Genomic DNA, 27,380 nt, shown 5'->3' on the forward strand with positions numbered 1-27,380 from the left:
AGATTAACCCTGTCTCTTACAAACTCCTTCTTCCTCCTTCTCTTCGTATTCCCAATGCCTTCCATGTCTCTCTCCTTAAACAACTCATCATTAACCGCTTCTCTCCCAAACTTGTTTCTCCCACTCCTGTTTCCGGTTCTTCTGACGTCTTCTCCGTGAAGGAGATTCTGGCCTCAAAGATGGTCAGAGGAAAAGAAAATTTTTGGGTGGATTGGGAAGGCTGTGGCCCAGAAGAGAGATCCTGGGAACCTGAGGACAACATCCTAGACAAAAGTCTTATCCTCAGGTTCTCAGGCTCCAAGAAGAGGGGGAGACCCAAGGGGGGGGTACTGTTACGCCGAGCGCTCCGGGTCCCCGCTCCTCCCCGGAGCGCTCGCAACATCCTCGCATTTGCAGCGCCCCGGTCAGACCTGCTGACCGGGTGCGCTGCAATATCTCTCTCAGCTGGGATGCGATTCGCGATGCGGGAGGCGCCCGCTCGCGATGCGCATCCCGGCTCCCGTACCTGACCCGTTCCCCGTCGGTCTTGTCCCGGCGCGCGCGGCCCCGCTCCTTAGGGCGCGCGCGCGCCGGGTCTCTGCAATTTAAAGGGCCACTGCGCCACTGATTGGCGCAGCAGGCTTAATTAGTGTGTTCACCTGTGCACTCCCTACTTATACCTCACTTCCCCTGCACTCCCTCGCCGGATCTTGTTCCCATTGTGCCAGTGAAAGCGTTTCCTTGTGTGTTCCTAGCCTGTGTTCCAGACCTCCCGCCGTTGCCCCTGACTACGATCCTTGCTGCCTGCCCTGACCTTCTGCTACGTCCGACCTTGCTCTTGTCTACTCCCTTGTACCGCGCCTATCTTCAGCAGTCACAGAGGTTGAGCCGTTGCTGGTGGATACGACCTGGTTGCTACCGCCGCTGCAAGACCATCCCGCTTTGAGGCGGGCTCTGGTGAATACCAGTAGCAACTTAGAACCGGTCCACCAACACGGTCCACGCCAATCCCTCTCTGGCACAGAGGATCCACCTCCAGCCAGCCGAAGCGTGACAATACAGACACAATACGTCACAGTCCACAAGCCGAGTCAGTACCAAGAGATAACAGAAAAGCCAAATCGCAGAAACAGGAGAGAAGTCAGAGAGCGGAGCCAATGGGTCAAATATGACAGAAATACAAGATACAGTACAAACGAAAGCTAGGAGTATGAGCTCTTTCGCAGGCAGGGTGTGAGAGCAGACTGCTAGCTTATATAGGAGCCACACAGGTGAACTAACAAGATCAGCTGACCAGCCAAGAGCTAGGAGGCACCAAAGCAACCAGATAATCAAACACTCTCAGGGATGTTTAACCCTTCAGGTTCTTACATATACCCTGGGGGAAGTTGCCAAGTATCAGAATATTAACTGAACGGAAAAGCAGAGCAGACCACGGTTTTCGGTCCAGATATGGTCAGAAAATTAGCCAACCAAAGTCACTACCTGACTCCAGATATCTCATTGAAATCAATAGGGTGTGGTGAGGATTCAGCATTCATATGGTAGGAGGAGTGTCACGATTCGGCTGGCTGGAGGTGGATCCACTGTGTTAGCGAGGGATTGGCGTGGACCGTGCTGGTGGACCGGTTCTAAGAGGCTACTGGTGTTCACCAGAGCCCGCCGCAAAGCGGGATGGTCTTGCTGCGGCAGTAGCAACCAGGTCGTATCCACTAGCAACGGCTCAACCTCGCTGACTGCTGAGAAGGCGTGGGACAGAAGGACTAGGCAGAGGCAAGGTCAGACGTGGCAGAAGGTCGGGGCAGGCGGCAAGGTTCGTAGTCAATATGGAAAGCAGGAGATCTGGTAACACAGGCTTTGGACAACACTAAACGCTTTCACTGGCACAAGGCAACAAGATCCGGCAAGGGAGTGCAGGGGAAGTGAGGTGATATAGCCAGGGAGCAGATGGAAGCTAATCAGGCTAATTGGGCCAGGGACCAATCATTGGTGCACTGGCCCTTTAAGTCTCAGAGAACTGGCGCGCGCGCACCCTAGAGAGCGGAGCCGCGCGCGCCAGCACATGACAGCCGGGGACCGGGACGGGTAAGTGACTTGGGATGCGATTCTCGAGCGGGCGCGTCCCGCTATGCGAATCGCATCCCCGCCGGCAATGTCAGTGCAGCGCTCCCGGTCAGCGGGTCTGACCGGGGCGCTGCAGGGAGAGAGACGCTGTGAGCGCTCCGGGGAGGAGCTCGGCGTAACAGTACCCCCCCTTAGGTCTCCCCCTTTCTTTGTCCGGCAACTGCTTCACATGGGATGAGGACACCGGGAGTGATTGTAGGGTTTCCTCAAAGGCAGGCAGTACAGCAGGAGTGGGAAAGGGGAGGGAGGGCAGAGGGTGAAGCTTGGCACGGGGCAGGGGGCCAAGAGGAGGCAAGGCACAGTCCTGATAATCCTTGGGGGAACCAGGTGTAGGAGGAGGCACTGAGGCTTGCCTGACGGGACTGGGAGGGGGGGAGAGGCATTTCTTGTGGCAAGCAGAGTCCCAGTTCTTGATCTCCCCGGTGGTCCAGTCTAGGGTGGGAGAATGAAGCTGGAGCCATGGCAGACTGAGGAGGACCTCAGAGGTGCAGTTGGGAAGGACGAAAAACTCAATCATTTCGTGATGGGGTCCTATGCACATTAAGAGGGGTTTTGTGCGGTAACGCACGCTGCAATCCAATCTAACTCCGTTGACCGCGGAAATGTAGAGCGGCTTGACGAGACGGGTCACCGGGATGCAGAACTTATTCACCAAAGAATCCAGAATAAAATTCCCAGAGGCACCAGAGTCCAAGCAGGCCACGGCTGAGAGGGAGGAGTTGGCAGAAGGAGAAATCCGCACGGGCACCGTGAGACGTGGAGAAGCAGACTTCGAACCAAGAGATGCCACACCCACGTGAGCTGGGTGCGTGCGTGCGTTTCCTAGACGTGGAGGACGAATAGGGCAATCCACCAAGAAATGTTCGGTACTGGCACAGTACAGACAAAGATTTTCTTCCCTACGGCGATTCCTCTCTTCCTGGGTCAGGCGAGACCGATCCACTTGCATGGCCTCCTCGGCGGGAGGCCCAGGCGTAGATTGCAAAGGATACTGTGGGAGAGGTGCCCAGAGATCTAGGTCTTTTTCCTGGCGGAGCTCCTGGTGTCTCTCAGAAAAACGCATGTCAATGCGGGTGGCCAAATGGATAAGTTCTTGCAGGTTGGCAGGAATCTCTCGTGCGGCCAGCACATCCTTGACGTTACTGGATAGGCCTTTTTTAAAGGTCGCGCAGAGAGCCTCGTTATTCCAAGATAATTCCGAAGCGAGAGTACGAAATTGGATGGCGTACTCGCCTACTGAAGAATTACCCTGGACCAGGTTCAGCAGGGCAGTCTCGGCAGAAGAAGCTCGGGCTGGTTCCTCGAAGACACTACGGACTTCAGCGAAGAAGGACTGGACTGTGGCTGTGTCAGGATCATTGCGGTCCCAGAGCGGTGTGGCCCAAGACAAGGCCTTTCCAGAAAGAAGGCTCACTACGAACGCCACCTTAGACCGTTCAGTAGGAAATAGGTCCGACAACATCTCCATATGCAGGGAACATTGAGACAAAAATCCACGGCAGAGTCTAGAGTCCCCATCAAATTTGTCCGGCAGGGACAAGCGGAGGATAGGAGCGGCCACTCGCTGCGGAGGAGGTGCAGGAGCTGGCGGAGGAGATGGTTGCTGCTGTAGCAGTGGCAGAAGTTGCTGTAACGTGGCGGTCAACTGCGACAGCTGCTGTCCTTGTTGGGCAATTTGCTGCGATTGCTGAGCAACCACAGGTCAGCGAGACTTGGCAGCGGCACCTCAGCGGGATCCATGGCCGGATCTACTGTCACGATTCGGCTGGCTGGAGGTGGATCCACTGTGTCAGCGAGGGATTGGCGTGGACCGTGCTGGTGGACCGGTTCTAAGAGGCTACTGGTGTTCACCAGAGCCCGCCGCAAAGCGGGATGGTCTTGCTGCGGCAGTAGCAACCAGGTCGTATCCACTAGCAACGGCTCAACCTCGCTGACTGCTGAGAAGGCGTGGGACAGAAGGACTAGGCAGAAGCAAGGTCAGACGTAGCAGAAGGTTGGGGCAGGCGGCAAGGTTCGTAGTCAATATGGAAAGCAGGAGATCTGGTAACACAGGCTTTGGACAACACTAAACGCTTTCACTGGCACAAGGCAACAAGATCCGGCAAGGGAGTGCAGGGGAAGTGAGGTGATATAGCCAGGGAGCAGGTGGAAGCTAATCAGGCTAATTGGGCCAGGCACCAATCATTGGTACACTGGCCCTTTAAGTCTCAGAGAACTGGCACGCGCGCGCCCTAGAGAGCGGAGCCGCGCGCGCCAGCACATGACAGCTGGGGACTAGGACGGGTAAGTGACTTGGGATGCGATTCGCGAGCGGGCGCGTCCCGCTATGTGAATCGCATCCCCGCCGGCAATGTCAGTGCAGCGCTCCCGGTCAGCGGGTCTGACCGGGGCGCTGCAGGGAGAGAAACACTGTGAGCGCTCCGGGGAGGAGCAGGGACCCGGAGCGCTCGGCGTAACAAGGAGGTTTTGAAATTCTCCCACCATATTCAGCTGCTGGATTGCACCCTAATAAGTAAAACCATGTGAGAAACCATTCTGAGAAAGAGACTCTACACATTGCAGTATATGATAGTACTATACACTCACTGGTCACTTTATTGGATACACTATGCTAGCACCCGGGTTGGACCCCCTTCTGCCATCAGAAGTGCTTTCATTCTTCGTGATATACTTTCTACAAGGTGATGAAAACATTCTTCAGAGATATGGACATGATGACATCACACAGTTCCTGTAGATTTGTCGGCTGCACATCTATGATGTTAATCTCCTGTTTTACCACATCCCAACGTTGCTGTATTGGATTGAGATCTGGTGACTGAGGAGATGATGTAAGCTTTATGACATGATGCATTATCCTGCTGGGAGTAGTCATCAGAAGATGGGTACATTGTGGTTATAAATGGATGGGCATTTTCAGTAACAATACTCAGGTAGGCTTCCGCCTTTAAACGATGTGGTACTAAGGGGCCCAAAGTGTGCCAAGTGGGCCACTTATACAGGGCAGGATGGATCCATGCTTTCATGTTGTTTACAACAAATTCTGACCCTGCCATCTGAATATCGCAACTGAAATAGAGACTTATCAGACCAAGCAACATTCTTTCAGTCTTCCATTGTCCAATTTTGGTGAGCCTATGTGAACTGTAGCCTTGGTTTCCTGTTCTTAGCCAACATGAGAGGCACCTGGTGCGGTCATCTACTGCTGTAGCTACTGTATCTACTTCAAAGTTTGATGTGTTATGTGTATTTTAAGTTGCTGCCATGTGATTGGCTGATTAGCTGTTTGTGTCAACAAGAAATTGAACAGATGTACCATATAAAGTGTCCAGTGAGTGTAATTCCTAGGTTACCATACCAATAGTGATAATAATATCTCACTCTGTTGTTTGAAATGCCAAACTTGGCTATGCTATTTCTGAAACAGTCTCATATACTATGAAAAACCTGGTGAGTCATCTAAAACATCTTAAGAAAGCAAAAGTACAATGCATAATGCATGATAAAAATGACATCTAAGAATAAGAGTTTTATGAGCTTCACTTTATGTTGCCTTAGTTGTCTCATCTCTTTTCTTTAATAGAGATTGAAGGTTCTCTAATTCTAAATTAAAAGAAATACATAAAAGCGCTTCTAAAGCTTCTATTAACATCCAAAAAATCCTTCCTCACGCGATTACACAAAAAGATCTACAGTTCTGTAAAACCTATTTATTTATGTGGTATATAACTTATATTGATGTAATTTTCTAAATGTCCTAATATCCAGGGGCTGGTAACATCCAGGGGCTGATATTTTTTTAAGACACTATTCTATAAATTATAAATGCCACTGTATGGCATTTGTCACAGGCATCCATTAAACATATACACCATAGGCTTTTCAGTTGCTTTTAGTAAGGTGAAGCATGTTAAAGGGGTACTCCAGAAGTGTCAGCAGAGAGCACTGTGGTCAGACAGAAAAGAATTAATCAACTTCCTCTGGAGCATACAGCAGATGATAAGTACTGGAAGGATCAAGATTTTTTTATAGAGGTAATTTACAAATCTGTTCAACTTTCTGGTCCTTCCGTTCCTGAGATATGAGGGTTTATTGTCTGACAATTCAGGGACAATTCAGGGAGCATGAACATAAAGAAGTAGTGCGGCGAAAAATAACTTATCCCCTAGCCAAAGGATTATAGATTCCAGGGGTCTGAGTGCTGGGACTAGAGATGAGTGAACTTACAGTAAATTTGATTCGTCACGAACTTCTCGGCTCTGCAGTTGATGACTTATCCTGCGTAAATTAGTTCAGCCTTCAGGTGCTCCGGTGGGCTGGAAAAGGTGGATACAGTCCTAGGAAAGAGTCTCTTAGGACTGTAGCCACCTTTTCCAGGCCACCGGAGCACCTGAAAGCTAAACTAATTTATGCAGGATAAGTCATCAACTGCCGAGCCGAGAAGTTTGTGACGAATCGAATGTACTGTAAGTTCGCTGGGACCACCCAGCAAGCTCCTCTTTTGGATAGGGGATAAGTTATTTTTCACTACAGAACTCCTTTAATTTTAATAATATGAGTGAATATCAGGTGATAGGTGGAATTGTAACTGTTTACATTGAGTGGAGTATATGCCTAATACTGTATGCCTAACTATATAAACCCAAACAATCACCTTTTAAAAAGTAAGTTCACACCCATCTGACTGATTCCCTGAATTGTCAGACAAATGAACGTATTTTTCGCCGTATAAGACGCAGTTTTTCTTCCCCAAAACTGGGGGGGAAAAGTCGGTGCGTCTTATACGGCGAATACATCCCTATCGCGGCGGTCCCTGCGGCCATCAACGGCCGGGACCCGCGGCTAATACAGGACATCACCGATCGAGTTGATGCCCTGTATTAACCCTTCAGACGCGGCGATCAAAGCTGACCGCCGCATCTGAAGGGAAAGTGACACTAACCCGGCTTTTCAGTCGGGCTGTTCGGGACCGCCGCGGTGAAATCGCGGCGGTCCCGAACAGCTGGACTGAATAGCCGGGTCAGTGCTTACAGGACACCGGGAGGGACCTTACCTGCCTCCTCGGTGTCTTCTCCGTTCAGGGATCCCCTGTATGGCCGGCGCTCTCCTTCCTCGTCATCACGTCGTCGCGTACATGCGTCGGCGTGCGTAACGATGTGATGGCGGCGGCGGAGAGCAAGGATACCCGGCCGGCAGCAGAGACGTTCCGGAGCGACGGGGACACGGCGACAGCGATGGAGCGACATCCAGGGCAGCGGTGACGGGTCCGGAGCGGCGGGGACACGTGAGTATTACCTCCTATGCAGTGGTCTTCAATCTGCGGACCTCCAGATGTTGCAAAACTACAACTCCCAGCATGCCCGGACAGCCAACGGCTGTCCGGGCATGCTGGGAATTGTAGTTTTGCAACATCTGGAGGTCCGCAGGTTGAAGACCACTACTGGGTTCAAAATCTTTATTTTTTTAGATTTTGCACCTATAAATTGTTTGCGTCTTATACGCCGGTGTGTCCTATAGGGCGAAAAATACGGTATAAACCCTCATATCTCAGGAACAGAAGGGCGTATTAAGAAACTGTGAAAAGGTGTATGATCAGGACTCCATACTATTTATGACAATATTGGCCTGAAACCCTAATTGTCGTTTTTTTTTCCCATAGCAACCAATCACAGCTCAACTTTCCCTTTACCAGAGCTCATTAAGATATGAAAGTTTAGTTGTGATTAGTTTACTGTGGGAAAAACCAGACGATACAGGATTCAGGCTGATTGATATATCAGGACCATTATCTTAATTTTTGGGGGGGTTGGCCACAGGTCCTCTGTAAATAGATTGTTAGGCATTAGTCACAGCCTTCATTTAATGCCTATGTTGGGAGCTTTTTCCGGCACCAAAGCTAAATATGTGAGCAGGGCCTTACTGACTTCAGTTTATAATAGTATGCAGTTAGTTCCTAGAAATCTCCTTATAGTAGCAGCTGCAACCACAAATAAGAAAAAAATAATTACCACAGAAAATTGTACCTGTTTAGATTAAAAGCCACTCACAAAAAATTATCCCCGCCAAGGAACAGGTTAATATACAAATTCACCAAAGTGCCCTATATTAATCCCTAACTATATAAAACATAACTTATTAGGGTGTAAATTATAAAAAACGTGATTTTTCAATTAAAACCCACTATATTACCAAACTACAATCTGATACAGAGTATAAATACTAGCTCTGGTAACTGCTGAATAACAATATAAGTACATGAGTTACACTGTTTGCAAGTAAAGGCACCTGCCTAACAGTATAATACCGCTATCTGCAGTCCAACAGCAATATGGCTTGGTAATATAATATTCATCTTGCATACTATTAGATTGATTCATGTAATCTAATTGACAAATATAATTGTCACGTCTATGGTAGGGAACAGTGCAGCCCTGCTGACAGCCCAAACCACTGTTCCTACCTATTCTGACGATCTGCCCTAAACAGTGGCTCCTAACTGGGCAACTAGTGTCCCTATTATAGACAAAGTGCAGGGGCGTCAAGAATAGTCAGACAGTCCTAGACAGCAACAGTTGGGCAAAAAATGTACCAATACAGCAAACAAAGGGTTAACCAGGGTCAAGCCAAAAGTCAGAGGGCAGCAAAAATACAGAACATCAGGCAAAGGGATAGTCATGTCACAGGCAGGGGTCAGGTTTGACAGATTAGGTCAACAGAAGATACATTACAAACAATAGTGTAAGGAAAGATCACCTAACACAGGCAGTGGCTGAGAGCAAGTCAGGATTTTCAATAGCTGGCAGTGTGATCCAGATGTATCTATTGGTTTAATTATATCCAATACATAACACCTCACTCCAACTCCAACACATGATCGCTGCCCAATCCGCTATCCTTACATGACTCCCCAGTAATGTTCAGCGTGGGGTGCATGTGTATAAGGTGCTCTATCATTATTGTTCACAGCACTTGCATGAGAACTTTTATGTTATTCATTTATGTTATGTTATGTGTGGAGAGTGGGAGCATGTGCAGTGATGTGGAAAGAGGGTGAATGACCTAAAAGTTCTTGTGCAAGCGCCGTGAACAGGAATAATAGAAAATCCAAAATGTGGGAGGGGCTTCACTGATACAAAAGCCAGACTTAAAGACTGTGACTGCCATTATTCCATGACTTTTCCTTCTTAGCATTGCATTTTTTGCATTTTCAATGTTGAGGGGTATATATATATATATATATATATATATATATATATATATACAGAGAGAGAGAGAGAGAGAGAGAGAGAGAGAGTATACAAAAAAAGAGGATTGAAGCAGCACATATTGGTCAAAAAATTGAGGCTCTTAGCGCACTTTTTGATCAAAACGTGTCCCCCATCCACCACAGGGAGGTGGCCTCATTTAGGATGGGACCCTAGCACAAATTTTGAGCCTAACGCTCAACTATCCACTCACCTCTGCTGGGCATATAGCCTCTACATATATCTTCTGAGCCATGCACCCTTCCCTTTCTCCAGGAGGAATTTAAACGGATAGTGGTTGCTGCATTCACACAATCAGACATGGGTATAGTGAGTGTGTTAGTGTCCCATTCAGAGTGAGGCCACCTCCGCGAGGTGGATGGGGGTCACATGCAGTGATGCAGATGCAAATCAAAAAATGTTGCAGTATCTTGTTATACCTTTTTTATTGGACTAACAGAATTTTGTAGAGACAAGCTTTCGGGATTCCTCCCTTTATCAAGTCCAAAGCAAATCTTGAGGGAGGAATCACGAAAGCTTGTCTCTACAAAATTATGTTAGTCCAATAAAAAAGGTATAACAAGATAATGCAAATTTTTTTTATTTGCATCTATATATATATATATATATATATATATATATATATATATATATATATTTATTTATTTAGCCTAGTAGCGTGTACCTGCAGGCCAGGTCCATATAATAGTTTGGTATAAACTAAAGTGCTGTCTGACTTATTCTTTGTCTGTATTACACATACGGGGGAGTGGGTACCTCCATGTTGGCCTTGCACCCCACCCACCTTTATCAGGTGTGTATATAAGGTGTCTTGGATGTTCCAGATCCTGCCATGCTTACTGAACTGTTCACACAGAGGCATATTCACAGTGTAGGGTCCATCCCAATGAGGCCACCTTATCGCGGTGGGACGGTCCAAGCTATTTGACCGCCGGCGGAGACAAATTTGCGAGCTAAGTGCCTCACTATCTCAAAGTTTCACATTTGCATCTATTACACCATAGCTGTATAGCTCTCCATGTTTTATCTGCATGTTCGTGTTTCACCTATATCCTTGTGCTGGCAGTGTGCTGCTGCACTCTTCTGTTGCTATATATATATATATATATATATATATATATATATATGACCTGATGACCTGAGGAAGTGGGAGTATCCCACGAAACAGCTGTCGTCACTGCCACGAGCGCTACGACATCCGCACCTCCTGCACTTATGCCCTCTATTGTATGCTGCTACAACTGATCTTCATGCAATAAAGCATCACGTTTGAAGTTACTTTAAGTGGTGAGTGCTATCGTTCTCTTCATGCATATTTATTGAGTTTGCGTTTTGTGCACTCTAGGATTTAGCACCCCACTTACTCCTGCAACGGGACTCACACACGGATTAAGAGGTGGTGTTTCAAGCGCCGGAGTATCGAACTTTCTCTATTATAGTACATATATATATATATATATATATACAGCAACAGCCAACGCTATTTGGCGCCAAATTTGCAAGCTAAGTACCTCATATTTTCATAGTTTCATATCTTCATTTATTGCATTACAGCTGTATAGCTTTTCATGTTCTATCTATATACTCATGTTTTATCTATATACTCATGTTTCATCTATATCTTTGTGCTAGCAGTGTGCTGCTGTATTCTCCTGTTGCTGTATATTTAGCCCAGCAGCTTGCACCTCCAAGCCAGGTTTTTACAATAGTTTGGATCAATAGTGCTGGCCAATTTATCCTTTGGAGATATATATATATATATATATATATATATATATATATATATATATATATATATAAATTGTTTAAAGGTACCTGTCACCAAACTAAACTTTTAATATATTGTTCATTGTGTTATTTTAAGACACTTTGCTACTTACTTGCTGTTAAAATTCTCAACCTTTATAGGATTTTAATGTGATTGAAAAACAGCCACTATGTGGCTCTGTTCTGTTCCTAAACAGTTCATTTGGTCTCCACCCGGACTTGCAGTAGTCCAAACTCAGGAAGTGCATGTTGGGCATGGCGAGTCACAGCTCTGACAGGCTTCAGTGACATCGCCTCTGCTGGGGAACGCCCACTTTCTCCTGCCGGGGAAAGGTATGATACACAGCTTTTTAATGCTCAAAAATTTTTTTGGGGGCAGAAGGGGTGTTAAGATTAGTTAGTGAATATAATCTGAGTTAATTTAGAAAATATGGTTTGATGACAGGAACTTTTTAAAGTTCAAATCATGTTTGTCGAATATTAATGTCTAGTATCCATCCATCCAGTTGCCATCAAGGTGAAGAGAAAAAACTTTTTATTGCAAATTACTCATATCGAATAGCTGCAAAACTCCACTAAAGTGGTTTGTTACTTATGTGCCAGTCATATACATGTAATTCCTGTACCAAAACTAAAAGAAAATGGAAGCACTTAGAGAAAAGAGTATCCCAAAGCCTGAGAATAGGTCTTATGTTTTATTACTGCTAGATACAAACCTGACTAATTTGACAGTCAATACAATTCGCAGTATACCTTCAATGTTTGTAGGCTAAGTAAAAAATATGAAACCTAGAAAATGAAAACATTTGACTTATTGGCAAGGTCTTGCTTGATGAAGATAAATTATCCTTTTCTTAGTCCAAGAAAATATAACTCAAAGTGTACACCCTATGATGAAGGACCATAAGTTGGCTGTGTTATGGGGCCAAGTAAAGGTGAAGCAATAAATAAATCAATCATTTAAATTGATGCTACAAACAGCAGGAATCTCCTCTTCCGCTCCACAGGTTCATACTACCATTCCAAGAATTTCAAAGCAGAAGACATAGAAGCACCTTTTGCAGTTTCTAAGATTTCCAATAATATGGTTTCTTATTAGCAAAATAAAGTACTGTGCATGACACCCAAGGAGCATACTAAATTAACTAAATACGATGAACTGCTTCATTTATTAATTTCAAGCTAGAGGTATAAATAAAGAATACGTCCCCAAAAAATAAGTTTTATATATAATTTTTTAGCCTCAAGTTTTTAACTGTGGGATTATCTTCCTATATATCACTCAAAGACTCAACAGCCCTGTTGATCCTACATGGCTGACACATGATGTTAAAAGAGCAATAAACAACAAAAAAATAGCCTTCAAAAAATACAAATCTGATGGGTCAGCTATAACATTTAAACAGTACAAGGAGCTTAATAAAACCTGTAAAAATGTAATAAAAACAGCAAAAATTCTAAATGAGAGACAGGTGGCCAAAGAAAGCAAAACTAATCCTAAATATTTTTTTAGATATATAAATGCAAAAAAACCTAGGACAGAGCATGTAGGACCCCTTAATAATGATAATGGGGAGGTTGTCACAGGCAATCAAGAGAAGGCGGAGCTACTGAATGGGTTCTTTAGTTCTGTATACACTATGGAAGAAGGAGCTGACATTGGCCAGGTCAGTGCTGGTAACACATCATTGTTACGCCGAGCGCTCCGGGTCCCTGCTCCTCCCCGTAGCGCTCACGGCGTCTCTCTCCCTGCAGCGCCCTGGTCGGTCCCGCTGACCGGGAGCGCTGCACTGACATGGCCGTCGGGGATGCGATTCGCACAGCGGGACGCGCCCGCTCGCGAATCGCATCCCAAGTCACTTACCCGTCCCGGTCCCCTGCTGTCATGTGCTGGTGCGCGCGGCTCCGCTCTCTAGGGCGCGCGCGCGCCAGCTCTCTTAGACTTAAAGGGCCAGTGCACCAATGATTGGTGCCTGGCCCAATTAGCTTCATTGGCTTCCACCTGCTCCCTGGCTATATCTGCTCACTGCCCCTGCACTCCCTTGCCGGATCTTGTTGCCATTGTGCCAGTGAAAGCGTTTTAGTGTTGTCCAAGCCTGTGTTACAATATCCAAAAAGAAAAAGAAACACGCAAAACAGCGCACACCCATAGATATCAAAAGAGTACTTTTATTAATACATGAATCAAAGAGACAGACAAGATTGTTTTAAAAACATTTAAAACAGGCCTAAAAGCAGCCAAAGCACAAAAACGGGGTGAGCTCCCTCAACAAAGGGATCCCCACCCAGGGCACATGCCTAATACAGTACATCAATATCGTCCCTATGTCATACAAATAAACTACCGCATAACACTAAATTCATCACAACAGCCCATATACAACCTGTATTCTCATGTAGCAAGTAGTGGTGAAGTGACACAGGACGGTTAATGGAGGTGTTACCAGGCAAGTGCCCCCCTAAAGACCCCACGCGTTCCGTTGCCCGTCGGCAACTTCCTCAGGGGTGTTGCCGACGGGCAACGGAACGCGTGGGGTCTTTAGGGGGGCACTTGCCTGGTAACACCTCCATTAACCGTCCTGTGTCACTTCACCACTACTTGCTACATGAGAATACAGGTTGTATATGGGCTGTTGTGATGAATTTAGTGTTATGCGGTAGTTTATTTGTATGACATAGGGACGATATTGATGTACTGTATTAGGCATGTGCCCTGGGTGGGGATCCCTTTGTTGAGGGAGCTCACCCCGTTTTTGTGCTTTGGCTGCTTTTAGGCCTGTTTTAAATGTTTTTAAAACAATCTTGTCTGTCTCTTTGATTCATGTATTAATAAAAGTACTCTTTTGATATCTATGGGTGTGCGCTGTTTTGCGTGTTTCTTTTTCTTTTTGGATATTGTATTACGTTGATACGTATAGCAGCACCCCTTCTCTAATTGATATAGCTGAGCCCGCTCACATTGTAGTGTTTCAAGCCTGTGTTACCTGAACTCCTGCTATCCATCTTGACTACGAACCTTGCCGCCTGCCCCGACCTTCTGCTACGTCTGACCTTGCCTCTGCCTAGTCCTTCTGTCCCACGCCTTCTCAGCAGTCAGCGAGGTTGAGCCGTTGCTAGTGGATACGACCTGGTTGCTACTGCCGCAGCAAGACCATCCCGCTTTGCGGCGGGCTCTGGTGAACACCAGTAGCCTCTTAGAACCGGTCCACTAGCACGGTCCACGCCAATCCCTCGCTGACACAGTGGATCCACAACCTGTAAGCCGAATCGTGACAGTAGATCCGGCCATGGATCCCGCTGAGGTGCCGCTGCCAAGTCTCGCTGACCTTACCACGGTGGTCGCTCAGCAATCGCAGCAAATTGCCCAACAAGGACAGCAGCTGTCGCAGTTGACCGCCACGTTACAGCAACTTCTGCCTCTGCTACAGCAGCAACCATCTCCTCCGCCAGCTCCTGCACCTCCTCCGCAGCGAGTGGCCGCTCCTAGCCTCCGCTTGTCCCTGCCGGACAAATTTGATGGGGACTCTAGACTCTGCCGTGGATTTCTGTCTCAATGTTCCCTGCATATGGAGATGTTGTCGGACTTGTTTCCAACAGAACGGTCTAAGATGGCGTTCGTAGTGAGCCTTCTTTCAGGAAAGGCCTTGTCTTGGGCCACACCGCTCTGGGACCGCAATGATCCTGCCACAGCCACAGTCCAGTCCTTCTTCGCTGAAGTCCGTAGTGTCTTCGAGGAACCAGCCCGAGCTTCTTCTGCCGAGACTGCCCTGCTGAACCTGGTCCAGGGTAATTCTTCAGTGGGCGAGTACGCCATCCAATTTCGTACTCTTGCTTCCGAATTATCATGGAATAACGAGGCTCTCTGCGCGACCTTTAAAAAGGCCTATCCAGTAGCATCAAGGATGTGCTGGCCGCACGAGAGATTCCTGCCAACCTGCAAGAACTTATCCATTTGGCCACCCGCATTGACATGCGTTTTTCTGAGAGACATCAGGAGCTCCGCCAGGAAAAAGACTTAGATCTCTGGGCACCTCTCCCACAGCATCCTTTGCAATCTACGCCTGGGCCACCCGCCGAGGAGGCCATGCAAGTGGATCGGTCTCGCCTGACCCAGGAAAAGAGGAATCGCCGTAGGGAAGAAAATCTTTGTCTGTACTGTGCCAGTACCGAGCATTTCTTGGTGGATTGCCCTATTCGTCCTCCACGTCTAGGAAACGCACGCACGCACCCAGCTCACGTGGGTGTGGCGTCTCTTGGTTCAAAGTCTGCTTCTCCACGTCTCACGGTGCCCGTGCGGATTTCTCCTTCAGCCAATTCCTCCCTCTCAGCCGTGGCCTGCTTGGACTCTGGTGCCTCTGGGAATTTCATTTTGGAGTCTTTGGTGAATAAGTTCTGCATCCCAGTGACCCGTCTCGTCAAGCCGCTCTACATTTCCGCGGTCAACGGAGTTAGATTGGATTGCACCGTGCGTTACCGCACAAAACCCCTCTTAATGTGCATTGGACCCCACCACGAAAGGATTGAATTTTTCGTCCTTCCCAACTGCACCTCTGAGGTCCTCCTCGGTCTGCCATGGCTCCAGCTTCATTCTCCCACCCTTGACTGGACCACCGGGGAGATCAAGAACTGGGACTCTGCTTGCCACAAGAAATGCCTCTCCCCCCCCTCCCAGTCCCGTCAGGCAAGCCTCAGTGCCTCCTCATGGCCCCCGTCCTGGTGTCACCCTGCCCCGTGCCAAGCTTCACCCTCTGCCCTCCTTCCCCATTCCCACTCCTGCTGTACTGCCTGCCGTTGAGGAAACCCTCCATTCTTTCCCGGTGTCCTCGTCCCAGGTAAAGCAGTTGTCGGACAAAAAAAGGGGGAGACCTAAGGGGGGGTACTGTTACGCCGAGCGCTCCGGGTCCCTGCTCCTCCCCGGAGCGCTCACGGCGTCTCTCTCCCTGCAGCGCCCCGCTCGGTCCCGCTGACCGGGAGCGCTGCACTGACATGGCCGTCGGGGATGCGATTCGCACAGCGGGACGTGCCCGCTCGCGAATCGCATCCCAAGTCACTTACCCGTCCCGGTCCCCTGCTGTCATGTGCTGGCGCGCGCGGCTCCGCTCTCTAGGGCGCGCGCGCGCCAGCTCTCTGAGACTTAAAGGGCCAGTGCACCAATGATTGGTGCCTGGCCCAATTAGCTTAATTGGTTTCCACCTGCTCCCTGGCTATATCTGCTCACTGCCCCTGCACTCCCTTGCCGGATCTTGTTGCCATTGTGCCAGTGAAAGCGTTTTAGTGTTGTACAAGCCTGTGTTACCTGAACTCCTGCTATCCATCTTGACTACGAACCTTGCCGCCTGCCCCGACCTTCTGCTACGTCTGACCTTGCCTCTGCCTAGTCCTTCTGTCCCACGCCTTCTCAGCAGTCAGCGAGGTTGAGCCGTTGCTAGTGGATACGACCTGGTTGCTACTGCCGCAGCAAGACCATCCCGCTTTGCGGCGGGCTCTGGTGAACACCAGTAGCCTCTTAGAACCGGTCCACCAGCACGGTCCACGCCAATCCCTCGCTGACACAGTGGATCCACAACCTGTAAGCCGAATCGTGACAATCATGTAATGTACTGAACTGGCTTAATGTAGAGATGGTACAAGGTAAGTTAAGTGATATAAATGTAAGCAAATCCCCAGGACCGGATGGACTACACCCAAGAGTTCTTAGAGAGGTAAGTTCAGTAATATCTGTACCCCTGTTCATGATATTTAGAGATTCTCAGGTGTCTGGTATTGTGCCAAGGGACTGGCGCAAGGCGAATGTGGTGCCAATCTTCAAAAAGGGCTCTAGGTCTTCCCCAGGAAACTATAGACCGGTAAGTTTAACGTGCATTGTGGGTAAATTGTTCAAAAGACTTATAAGGGATTACATACAGGAATACATAGGGGATAATTGTATTATAAGTGATAGCCAGCATGGGTTTACTAAGGATAGAAGTTGTCAAACCAATCTAATTTGCTTTTATGAAGAGGTGAGTAGAAGCCTTGACAGAGGAATGGCTGTGGATATAGTGTTTCTGGATTTTGCTAAAGCGTTTGATACTGTCCCTCATAGACGTCTGACAGGTAAGTTAAGGTCTTTGGGTTTGGAAATTTTAGTTTGTAACTGGATTGAACACTGGCTCATGGATCGTACCCAGAGAGTGGTGGTCAATGATTCGTACTCTGATTGGTCCCTGGTTATTAGTGGTGTACCCCAAGGTTCAGTACTGGGACCGCTGTTGTTTAATTTATTTATCAATGATATAGAGGATGGTATTAACAGCTCTGTTTCTATCTTTGCAGATGACACCAAGCTTTGTAGCACAGTACAGTCTATAGAGGATGTGCATAAGTTACAAGATGACTTGGATAGACTAAGTGTCTGGGCATCCACTTGGCCAATGAGGTTCAATGTGGATAAATGTAAAGTTATGCATCTGGGTACTAATAACCTGCATGCATCGTATGTCTTAGGGGGGATTAAACTGTCAGAGTCACTGGTAGAGAAGGATCTGGGTGTACTTGTAGATCACAGACTACAGAATAGAATGCAATGTCAGGCTGCTGCTTCCAAAGCCGGCAGGATATTGTCATGTTTTAAAAGAGGCATGGACTCAAGGGACAGGGACATAATACTCCCCCTTTATAAATCATTGGTACGGCCTCACCTGGAATATGCTGTTCAGTTTTGGGCACCTGTCCATAAAAGGGACACTGCGGAGTTGGAAAGGGTGCAGAGACGCGCGACTAAACTAATATGGGGCATGGAACATCTTAGCTATGAGGAGCGATTAAAGGAGTTACAATTGTTTAGTCTTGAGAAGAGACGTTTAAGGGGGGATATGATAAACGTATATAAGTATATTAATGGCCCATACAAAAAATATGGAGAAAAACTGTTCCAGGTTAAACCCCCCCAAAGGACGAGGGGGCACTCCCTCCGTCTGGAGAAGAAAAAGTTTAGTCTCAAGGGGCGACACGCCTTCTTTACAGTGAGGACTGTGAATTTATGGAACGGTCTACCTCAGGAACTGGTCACAGCTGGAACAATTTACAGCTTTAAAACAGGATTAGATACACTCCTGGAACAAAATAACATTAATGCTTATGAAGAAATATAAAATCTCATCCCTTCCCAATATCGGGCCACACCCCTACCCCTTAATTCCCTGGTTGAACTTGATGGACATATGTCTTTTTTCGACCGTACTAACTATGTAACTATGTAACTATGTAACCCATTTGACTATTCAGTGAAAATGATAGATAGAGATATTGAATACGGGATACAGACCTCTAAATATATATTCTATTATATAATATATATATGTATATTATATAAAAATTAATTGGTAGGCTAGTTGTATATGTAATATAACAATAATATTTATTGGTTAGAAGATAGGTGTCCAAGCAGGGCCCTTGCTATGGACTTTACCTGAGATAAGTACACAAAATATGATAAAAATAAATATAAAAACTAAATATAAAATGGAACAGAATAATTAGATAAAAGTCCATGAAAATCCGGATATAAAAGTCAATTGTACACAGCTACCCAATGTGTTGTTGTATAACTGTATCCAGTTACTGGTACCCTCCACGTTGAGATAATAAATAATGGTAATAGATATTTTATCTAGTATAGTTTGTGGTTAATAACATGTAGCTTTTTTCTGCTGCTGGCTCCACAAGGACGCTGCCTGACTGTCCACATCCCCACTCACCGCTTCTCCATCGCATCCATCTGCCGGCAGGATGCGGTGGGTCAAAATGATCCATACCCTGCACTGTATTTATGGAAATCTAACATGTTATATGCTGACAGTAAAATCTAATATCAATCTAGCAGCTCTACTATGCTTTGTTTTAAACACATGATGTCAGACCCTTATATCACTAATATAATAGCAAAACACAAGGTTTAAAAATGTATATTGTTAATAATTACATGGAAGGTGTTTAATTGAATAGTTGTCTACTTACCGACCAGATCTTCTCAAGTTGCTCAAAGGCATCTGACACACCAGAGAAGGCTGGGTATCCCTGAAGCATTTCTATAAATATACATCCTGCACCCCTGGAATGACAATGGTAGGAATCCATTTTTAGCCTATTTAATGGGTTACAGACTGAATTTATTTATATTATAAATAATTATATTTATTATAAAGTATTTATGAAGGTTTCAGAATGTTTTTTTTCTTCTAAATGAATGGCACACGAACAAGCATAATAAGACTAACAGGTTGTTAAAAATAAAATTCATTACATGCAGACAAGATAGTGGCAAGATGGGGTCAAGGAACTAACAAGGGTATGTAAAGAAGCAATCCCATTCTCTAATACCAAATACTTAAATTGAGTAAAAGTTTCAAAAGTTCGGTTCAGCAGGCTTATCGAAATTCACAAAAAATTTTGGTCTGCGGTGAACAGGTTCTCCACAAACAGCAATAAAATAACATTGCTTGAGAGCTCTAAAGATTTGTATAACACTGCTAGGGTCACCTAGGAATGTATTCAAGTAGTTAAGTGGTTTTAGGCTACGTTCATGTCAAAGTTACACCAACATGTGCTAACCTACGGTAACTAACAGCTTGTTTAACCCCTTAAGGACCAGGCCAATTTTCACTGTAGGACCAGAGAGTTTTTTGCGCATCTGACCACTTTCACTTTAAGCATTAATAACTCTGGGATGCTTTTACCTTTCATTCTGATTCCGAGATTTTTTTTCGTGACATATTCTACTTTATGATAGTAGTAAAATTTTGTCGATACTTGCATCATTTCTTGGTGAAAAATGCTAAAATTTTATGAAAAAATTTAAAATTTTGCATTTTTCTAACTTTGAAGCTCTCTGCTTGTAAGGAAAATAGACATTCCAGATAAATTATATTTTAATTCACAAATGCAATATGTCTACTTTATGTTTGCATCATAAAGTTGACATGTTTTTACTTTTGGAAGACATCAGAGGGCTTCAAACATCAGCAGCAATTTTCCAATTTTTCACAAAATTTTCAAAATCGGAATTTTTCATGGACCAGTTCAGGTTTGATGTGGATTTGAAGGGCCTTCCTATTAGAAATACCCCACAAATTACCCCATTATAAAAACTGCACCCCTCAAAGTATTCAAAATGACATTCAGTAAGTGTGTTAACCCTTTAGGTGTTTCACAGGAATAACAGCAAAATAAAGGAGAAAATTCATAATCTTCATTTTTTTTAACTCACATGTTCTGTAGACCCAGTTTTTGAATTTTTACAAGAGGTAAAAGGAGAAAAAGCCTTAACCCCTTAAGGACCAAGCCCATTTTGACCTTAAGGACCAAACCAATTTTATTTTTGCATTTTCGTTTTTTCCTCCTCGCCTTCTAAAAATCATAACTTTCTTATATTTCCATCCACTGACCCATATGAGGGCTTGTTTTTTGCGTCACCAATTGTACTTTGTAATTACATCACTTATTTTACCATAAAATGTATGGTGCAACCAAACAAATATTATTTATGTGGGAAAATTGAAAAGAAAACCGCAATTTAGCAAATTTTGGAAGGTTTTGTTTTCACGCTGTACACTTTCCGGTAAAAATGACATGTTTTCTTTGTTCTGTGGGTCAATACGATTAAAATGATACCCATGATTATATTCTTTTCTATAATTGTACCGCTTAAAAAAAATCTCAAACCATTTTAACAAAATTAGTATGTTTGAAATTGCCCTATTTTGACCACCTATAACTTTAAAATTTTTCCGTATATGGGGCGATATGAGGGCTCATTTTTTGCGCCATGATCTGTAGTTTTTATCAGTACCACTTTTGCTTAGGCTTAGGTTTTACTTTTTATTCATATTTTACGTTTTACTTTTTATTGGGATTTTTCAAATTTTTTTACTTTTTTTTTTTTTTACACTTTTTATGTCCCCATAGGGGACTATTCATTGCAATCAGTTGATTGCTAATACTGTGCAGTGCTATGTATAGGACACAGCACTGCCCAGTATTATCGGTGATCTTCTGCTCTGGTCTGCTCGATCTCAGACCAGAGCAGAAGACCCCGGGAGACGGCCGGAGCAAGGTGAGGGGACCTCCGGCCGCCATGCTGGATGATCGGATCACCGCGGCAGCGCTGCGGGCGATCTGATCATCCATTCAAACTACCGCAATGCCACAGATGCCGTGATCTGTATTGATCACAGCATCGGAGGTGTTAATGGCGGACATCCTCGCAATCGCGGATGTCCGCCATTATCGGCGGGTCCCTGGCTGCTGATATCAGCCGAGACCTGCCGGGCATGATGCGAGCACCGATCCGGTGCTCGCGATCATGTCGGCGCGTAAATGTACGTCATGGTGCGCTAAGTACCACGTCACCATGACGTACATTTACGTCCATTGTCGCTAAGGGGTTAAAAAATTGTAACCCGAATTTCCCTCGAGTAAGGAAATCCCTCATATGTGTATGTCAAGTGTTCGGTGGGCACAGTAGAGGGCTCAGAAGAGAAGGAGAGACAATTTGATTTTGGAGAGTGAGATTTTCTGAAAGGATTTTTGGGGGGCATGTCACATTTAGGAAGCCCCTATGATGCCAGAACAGCAGAAACCCCCCCCACATGGCATACCGTTTTGGAAACTACACCCCTCAAGGCACGTAACAAGGGGGCCAGTGAGCCTTAACACCCCACAGGTGTTTGATGACTTTTCGTAAAATTCGGTTGTGTAAATGAAAAAACTTTTTTTTTTCACTAAAGTGCATTTTTTCCCCCCAAATTTACCATTTTTATAAAGGGTAATGGGAGAAAATGCCCCCCAAAATTTGTAACTCCATCTCTTCTGAGCATGGAAATACCCCATGTTAGGACGTAAAATGCTCTGCGGGCAAACTACAATGCTCAGAAGAGAAGGAGTCACATTTGTCTTTTGTAAAGTAAATTTTGCTGAAATGGTTTTTGGGGGGCATGTCGCATTTAGGAAGTCCCTATGGTGCCAGAACAGCAAAAAAAAACATGGCATACTATTTTGGAAACTACACCCCTCAAGGAACATAACAAGGGGTATAGTGAGCCTTAACACCTCACAAGTATTTCACGAGTTTTTGTTAAATTTGGATGTGTAAATAAAAAAATAACTTTTTTTCACTAAAATGCTGGTTTTTCCCCATTTTTTTTTTTTTACAAGGGGTAATAGGAGAAAATTACCCCCAAAATTTGTAACCCATTTCTTCTGAGTATGGAAATACCCCATGTGTGGACATCAAGTGCTCTGCTGGCGCACTACAATGCTTAGAAGAGGAGGGGCGCCATTGAGCTTTTGGAAAGGGAATTTGGAATGGAAGTCAGGGGCCAAGTGTGTTTACAAAGTCCCCCGTTGTGCCAGAACAGTGGACCCCCCCCCCCATGACCCCATTTTGGAAACTATACCCCTCACGGAATGTAATAAGGGGTGCAGTGAGTATTTACACCCCACTGGCGTTTGACAGATCCTTGGAACAGTGGGCTGAGCAAATGATAAATTACATTTTTCATTTTCACTGTTCCAAAAATCTGTCAGACACCTGTGGGGCGTAAATGCTCTCTGTACCCCTTATTACGTTACGTGAGGGGTGTAGTTTCCAAAATGGGGTCACATGTGGGAGGGTGTATTGTTCCGACACTATGGGGGCTTTGTAAACACACATGGCCTTCAATTCCGGACAAATTTTCTCTTCAAAATCCCAATGGCGCTCACTTCTTCTGAGCATTGTAGTTTGCCCGCAGAGCAATTTACATCCACATATGGGGTATGTTCTTATTCAGAAGAAATGGGGCTACACATTTTGGTGGCCTTTTTTCCTATTTTCCCTTGTGAAAATGAAAAATTAAGGGTAACACCAGCATTTTAGTGAAAATTTTTTTTTTTTTTATTTTCCCATCCAACTTTAATGAAAATTCATCAAACACCTGTACGGTGTTAAAGCTCACTATACCCCTTGTTATGTTCCGTGGGGGGTGTAGTTTCCAAAATTGGGTCACATGTGGGTATTTATTTTTTTGCGTTTATATCAGAACCACTGTAAAATCAGCCACCCCTGTGCAAATCACCAATTTAGGCCTCAAATGTACATAGTGCGCTCTCACTCCTGAGCCTTGTTGTGCGCCCGCAGAGCATTTTACGTTCACATATGGGGTATTTCCTTACTCAAGAGAAATTGCATTACAAATTTTGGGGGTCTTTTTTTCCTTTTACCTCTTGTGAAAATAAAAAGTAAAGGGCAACTACACCATGTTAGTGTAATTATTATTTTTTTTTACACTAACAGGCTGGTGTAGACCCCAACCTTTCCTTTTCATAAGGAGTAAAAGGAGAAAAAGCCCCCCAAAATATGTAGTCTATTTTCTCCCGAGTATGGAAATACCCCATATGTGGCCCTAACCGTTTCCTTGAAATACGACAGGGCTCTGAAGTGAGAGAGCGCCATGCGGATTTGAGGACTAAATTAGGGATTGCATAGGGGTGTACATAGGGGTATTCTACACCAGTGATTCCCAAACAGTGTGCCTCCAGCTGTTGCTAAACTCCCAGCATGCCTGGACAGTCAGTGGCTGTCCGGAAATGCTGGGAGTTGTTGTTTTGCAACAGCTGGAGGCCCGGTATATGTAGTGTTTTACCCTTTATTATGTGTTAGTGTAGTGTTTTTAGGGTACATTCGCACTGGAGGCGGTTTACAGTGAGCTTACCACTAGGAGTTTGCACTGCGGCGAAAAATTTGCCGCAGCTCATACTTGAAGCAGGAAATTTACTGTAAACCTGCCCGTGTGAATGTACCAACCTCCAGCTGTTTCAAAACTACAACTCCCAGCATGTACTGACAGACAGTGCATGCTGGGAGTTGTACTTTTGCAACAGCTGGAGGAACAATGGTTGGAAAACCTTCAGTTAGGTTCTGTTACCTAACTCAGTATTTTCCAACAAGTGTGCCTCCAGCTGTTACAAAACTACAACTAACAGCATGAACTGATCGCCAAAGTGCATGCTGGGAGATGTAGTTATGCAACAGCTGGAGGTACTCAACTACAACTCCAAGCATGCCGAGACAGCTGTGTGGGCATGCTAGGAGTTGTAGTTTTGCAAGATCTAGAGGCCCACAGTTGGATCACTGCACAGTGATCTCCAAACTGTAGCCCTTCAGCTGTAGCAAAACTGCAAATCCCAGCATACCCACACAGCAAATAGCTCTCTGGGCATGCTGGGAGTTGTAGTTTTGCAACATCTGGAGGGCTACAGTTGAGACCACTGTATAGTGGTCTCAAACTGTAGCCCTCCAGATGTTGCTAGGCAACTCACCGGCTTCTGTAGGATCCAGCTGATCTCGCCACCTCGCTGCCCGCTGACATCGCCGCCCGCTGATCTCCGACACTGATAGTCGCCCGCAGCCTCGCCCGCAGGGTAAGTGGACTTCGTCGCTGGTCCCCTTCGGTTTCGCCGTTCTGCCCCGCCTATTGTGGGTGGGAAGAACGGGTAAACCGAAAGTTAACCCCCCGCCCCCGATCTGCTATTGGTTGCCGCGTCTATACGACCAATAGCAGGCATAGGAGGGGTGGCACCCCTGCCACCTCACTCCTATCCCTTTAGGGGGATCGTAGGTGTCTTGGACAACCACGATCCCCCTTATTTTCGGGGTCACCATAGACCCGTATGACCTGGAATAGCCGCAAATCGCAAGTGTGAATTCACTTGCGATTTTCGTCAATCGCCGACATGGGGGGGTCTGATGAACCCCCTGGGCATTTGCGCGGGGTGCCTGCTGATCGATATCAGCAGTCACCCTGGTCTGGTCCCCGCATGGCACGCGGCGGGGACCGAAATTCCCACGGGCGTACAGATACGCCCTTGGTCCTTAAGTACCAGGGAGCAAAGGCATACCTGTACGCCCTTGGTCCTTAACAGGTTAAAAAAATACTCTGCTTTTTAACACTATGATAAAGCTTTATCAAGTACCTATTTTGTAGATGTTCAAAAATTCTCCCTTTTTGGGAATTGCAACAGGATTGGTGATGGTGTCTCAAAATATATAAAAAAAATTTAAAAAAATTGTAGATAGATGAAAAATAGATTAAAAATAGCTGTAAAAATTGAAAAGTTGAAAAAGAAAAAAAAATTCTCCCTGGAAGTTAAGACAGGTTTTGAGGCTGGCAAGAAAATATGCAATAAATAGGGACTTGCAACAGGACTGCTGTCCCAAAATAGTGAAGGAAGTGAAGGAGCTTTTTATGAAAACCGCAAAAAATGTTCCCTTTTTTATGCCTAGTTAGTAGCAGAGGCAGCAAGAATGACTCTGGACTGGTGGTGGCTGTAGCCACTGCCTTAACATTGTATCATCAGATTCTTCTTCCTCCACCTGAGCTGTATTATCCTCTGAAACCATACAAGCTTTGAAAGAGAGTGAGAGCTTTCGCTTGCTGGCATGGCTGCTTCTACTACCACCAGGCACCCGGCTGCTGCTGCCACCTGTACTGGTGCTACAGCACTGCCCATGGGCTTATTTTCAGAAAGGGCCACTGTTCCTAAATCAGATGCATTACAGTTTAAACAATACAAACAAAATCAGGGTAAATACTGTTCAATTACATGTTTAATCACTTTAAGTGTATTATTACTATGGTGGTCACTAAAGTACTAATGAGCATTATTTTCTTGCTGCTTTGTCCACTCTTAATTGATATCCTATCACAAAACAAGAGCCAAATTCAAAAAATATTGGAAAAGGTTAAATCTTTATTTAAATCTCATAGAAATAAATATAAAACATAATTAAAAAGGATTCAGCGGCAGTCAGAAAACATGTGCACAGACCAAAGGATACATCATTCGCCTAACCAACAATATCTGTGTAATGGTATACTTGTGGTAAGTAATAGAATATAAATACATATACGGGAAACCCACAAGATACTACAAAGACATTAATGAGGTTATAAGGAGACAAGCACTGTGATACAGCAGCTATCAATAAGTGGTGTGAACAGCTAGGTAACAGGGGAAAGAGGTATAGGGGAGACAAAATCACTAACAAGCACCTACACCCATTATACCATGCTATCCCCTTGTTACGCCTAGCGCTCCGGGTCCCCGCTCCTCCCCGGAGCGCGTACGGCGTTTCTCTCTCCGCAGCGCCCCGGTCGGTCCCGCTGACCGGGAGCGCTGCACTGTCATGGCCGTCGGGGATGCGATTCGCACAGCGGGACGCGCCCGCTCGCGAATCGCATCCCAGGTCACTTACCCATTCCCGTCCCCTGCTGTCATGTGCTGGCGCGCGCGGCTCCGCTCTCTAGGGCGCGCGCGCGTCAGCTCCCTGAGACTTAAAGGGTCAGTGCACCAATGATTGGTGCCTGGCCCAATTAGCTTAATTGGCTTCCACCTGCTCCCTGGCTATATCTGATCTCCTCCCTTGCACTCCCTTGCCGGATCTTGTTGCCATTGTGCCAGTGAAAGCGTTTCCTTGTATGTTCCTAGCCTGTGTTCCAGACCTCCTGCCGTTGCCCCTGACTACGATCCTTGCTGCCTGCCCCGACCTTCTGCTACGTCCGACCTTGCTTCTGTCTACTCCCTTGTACCGCGCCTATCTTCAGCAATCAGAGAGGTTGAGCCGTTGCTAGTGGATACGACCTGGTCACTACCACCGCAGCAAGACCATCCCGCTTTGCGGCGGGCTCTGGTGAAAACCAGTAGTGACTTAGAACCGATCCACTAGCACGGTCCACGCCAATCCCTCTCTGGCACAGAGGATCCACTACCTGCCAGCCGGCATCGTGCCAGTAGATCCGGCCATGGATCCCGCTGAGGTTCCTCTGCCTTATATCTCTGATATCACCACGGTGGTCGCCCAGCAATCCCGACAGATCGCCCATCTAACCCACCAGCTGTCGGAAGTGTCCACCATTCTGCACCAACTTCAGTCGCAACTTCAGCAGCAATCATCTCCTCCGCCAGCTCCTGCACCCCTTCCGCAGCGAGTGGCCACTCCTAGCCTCCGCCTGTCCTTGCCGGACAAATTTAATGGGGACTCTAAGTTTTGCCGTGGCTTTCTTTCGCAATGTTCCCTGCACTTGGAGATGATGTCGGACCAGTTTCCTACTGAAAGGTCTAAGGTGGCTTTCGTAGTCAGCCTTCTGTCTGGAAAAGCCCTGTCATGGGCCACACCGCTCTGGGACCGCAATGACCCCGTCACTGCCTCTTTACACTCCTTCTTCT

General features: G+C 46.0%; 1 protein-coding gene across 5 annotated transcripts in view; it reads right to left on the reverse strand.

Annotated features, from left to right (window-relative positions):
- Window positions 1-27,380, reverse strand: part of CDK15 (cyclin dependent kinase 15) — a 305,671-nt gene that overhangs the window by 168,761 nt on the left and 109,530 nt on the right. For all 5 annotated transcript variants that reach the window (XM_056536951.1, XM_056536949.1, XM_056536950.1 and 2 more), the window contains one exon: window positions 19,134-19,227. In XM_056536951.1, the coding sequence (XP_056392926.1) occupies window positions 19,134-19,227 (94 nt within the window). The remainder of the gene's footprint in view (window positions 1-19,133; window positions 19,228-27,380) is intronic.

Source organism: Hyla sarda, chromosome 8 (genome assembly GCF_029499605.1).
Source record: "Hyla sarda isolate aHylSar1 chromosome 8, aHylSar1.hap1, whole genome shotgun sequence".
NCBI lineage: Eukaryota > Metazoa > Chordata > Amphibia > Anura > Hylidae > Hyla > Hyla sarda.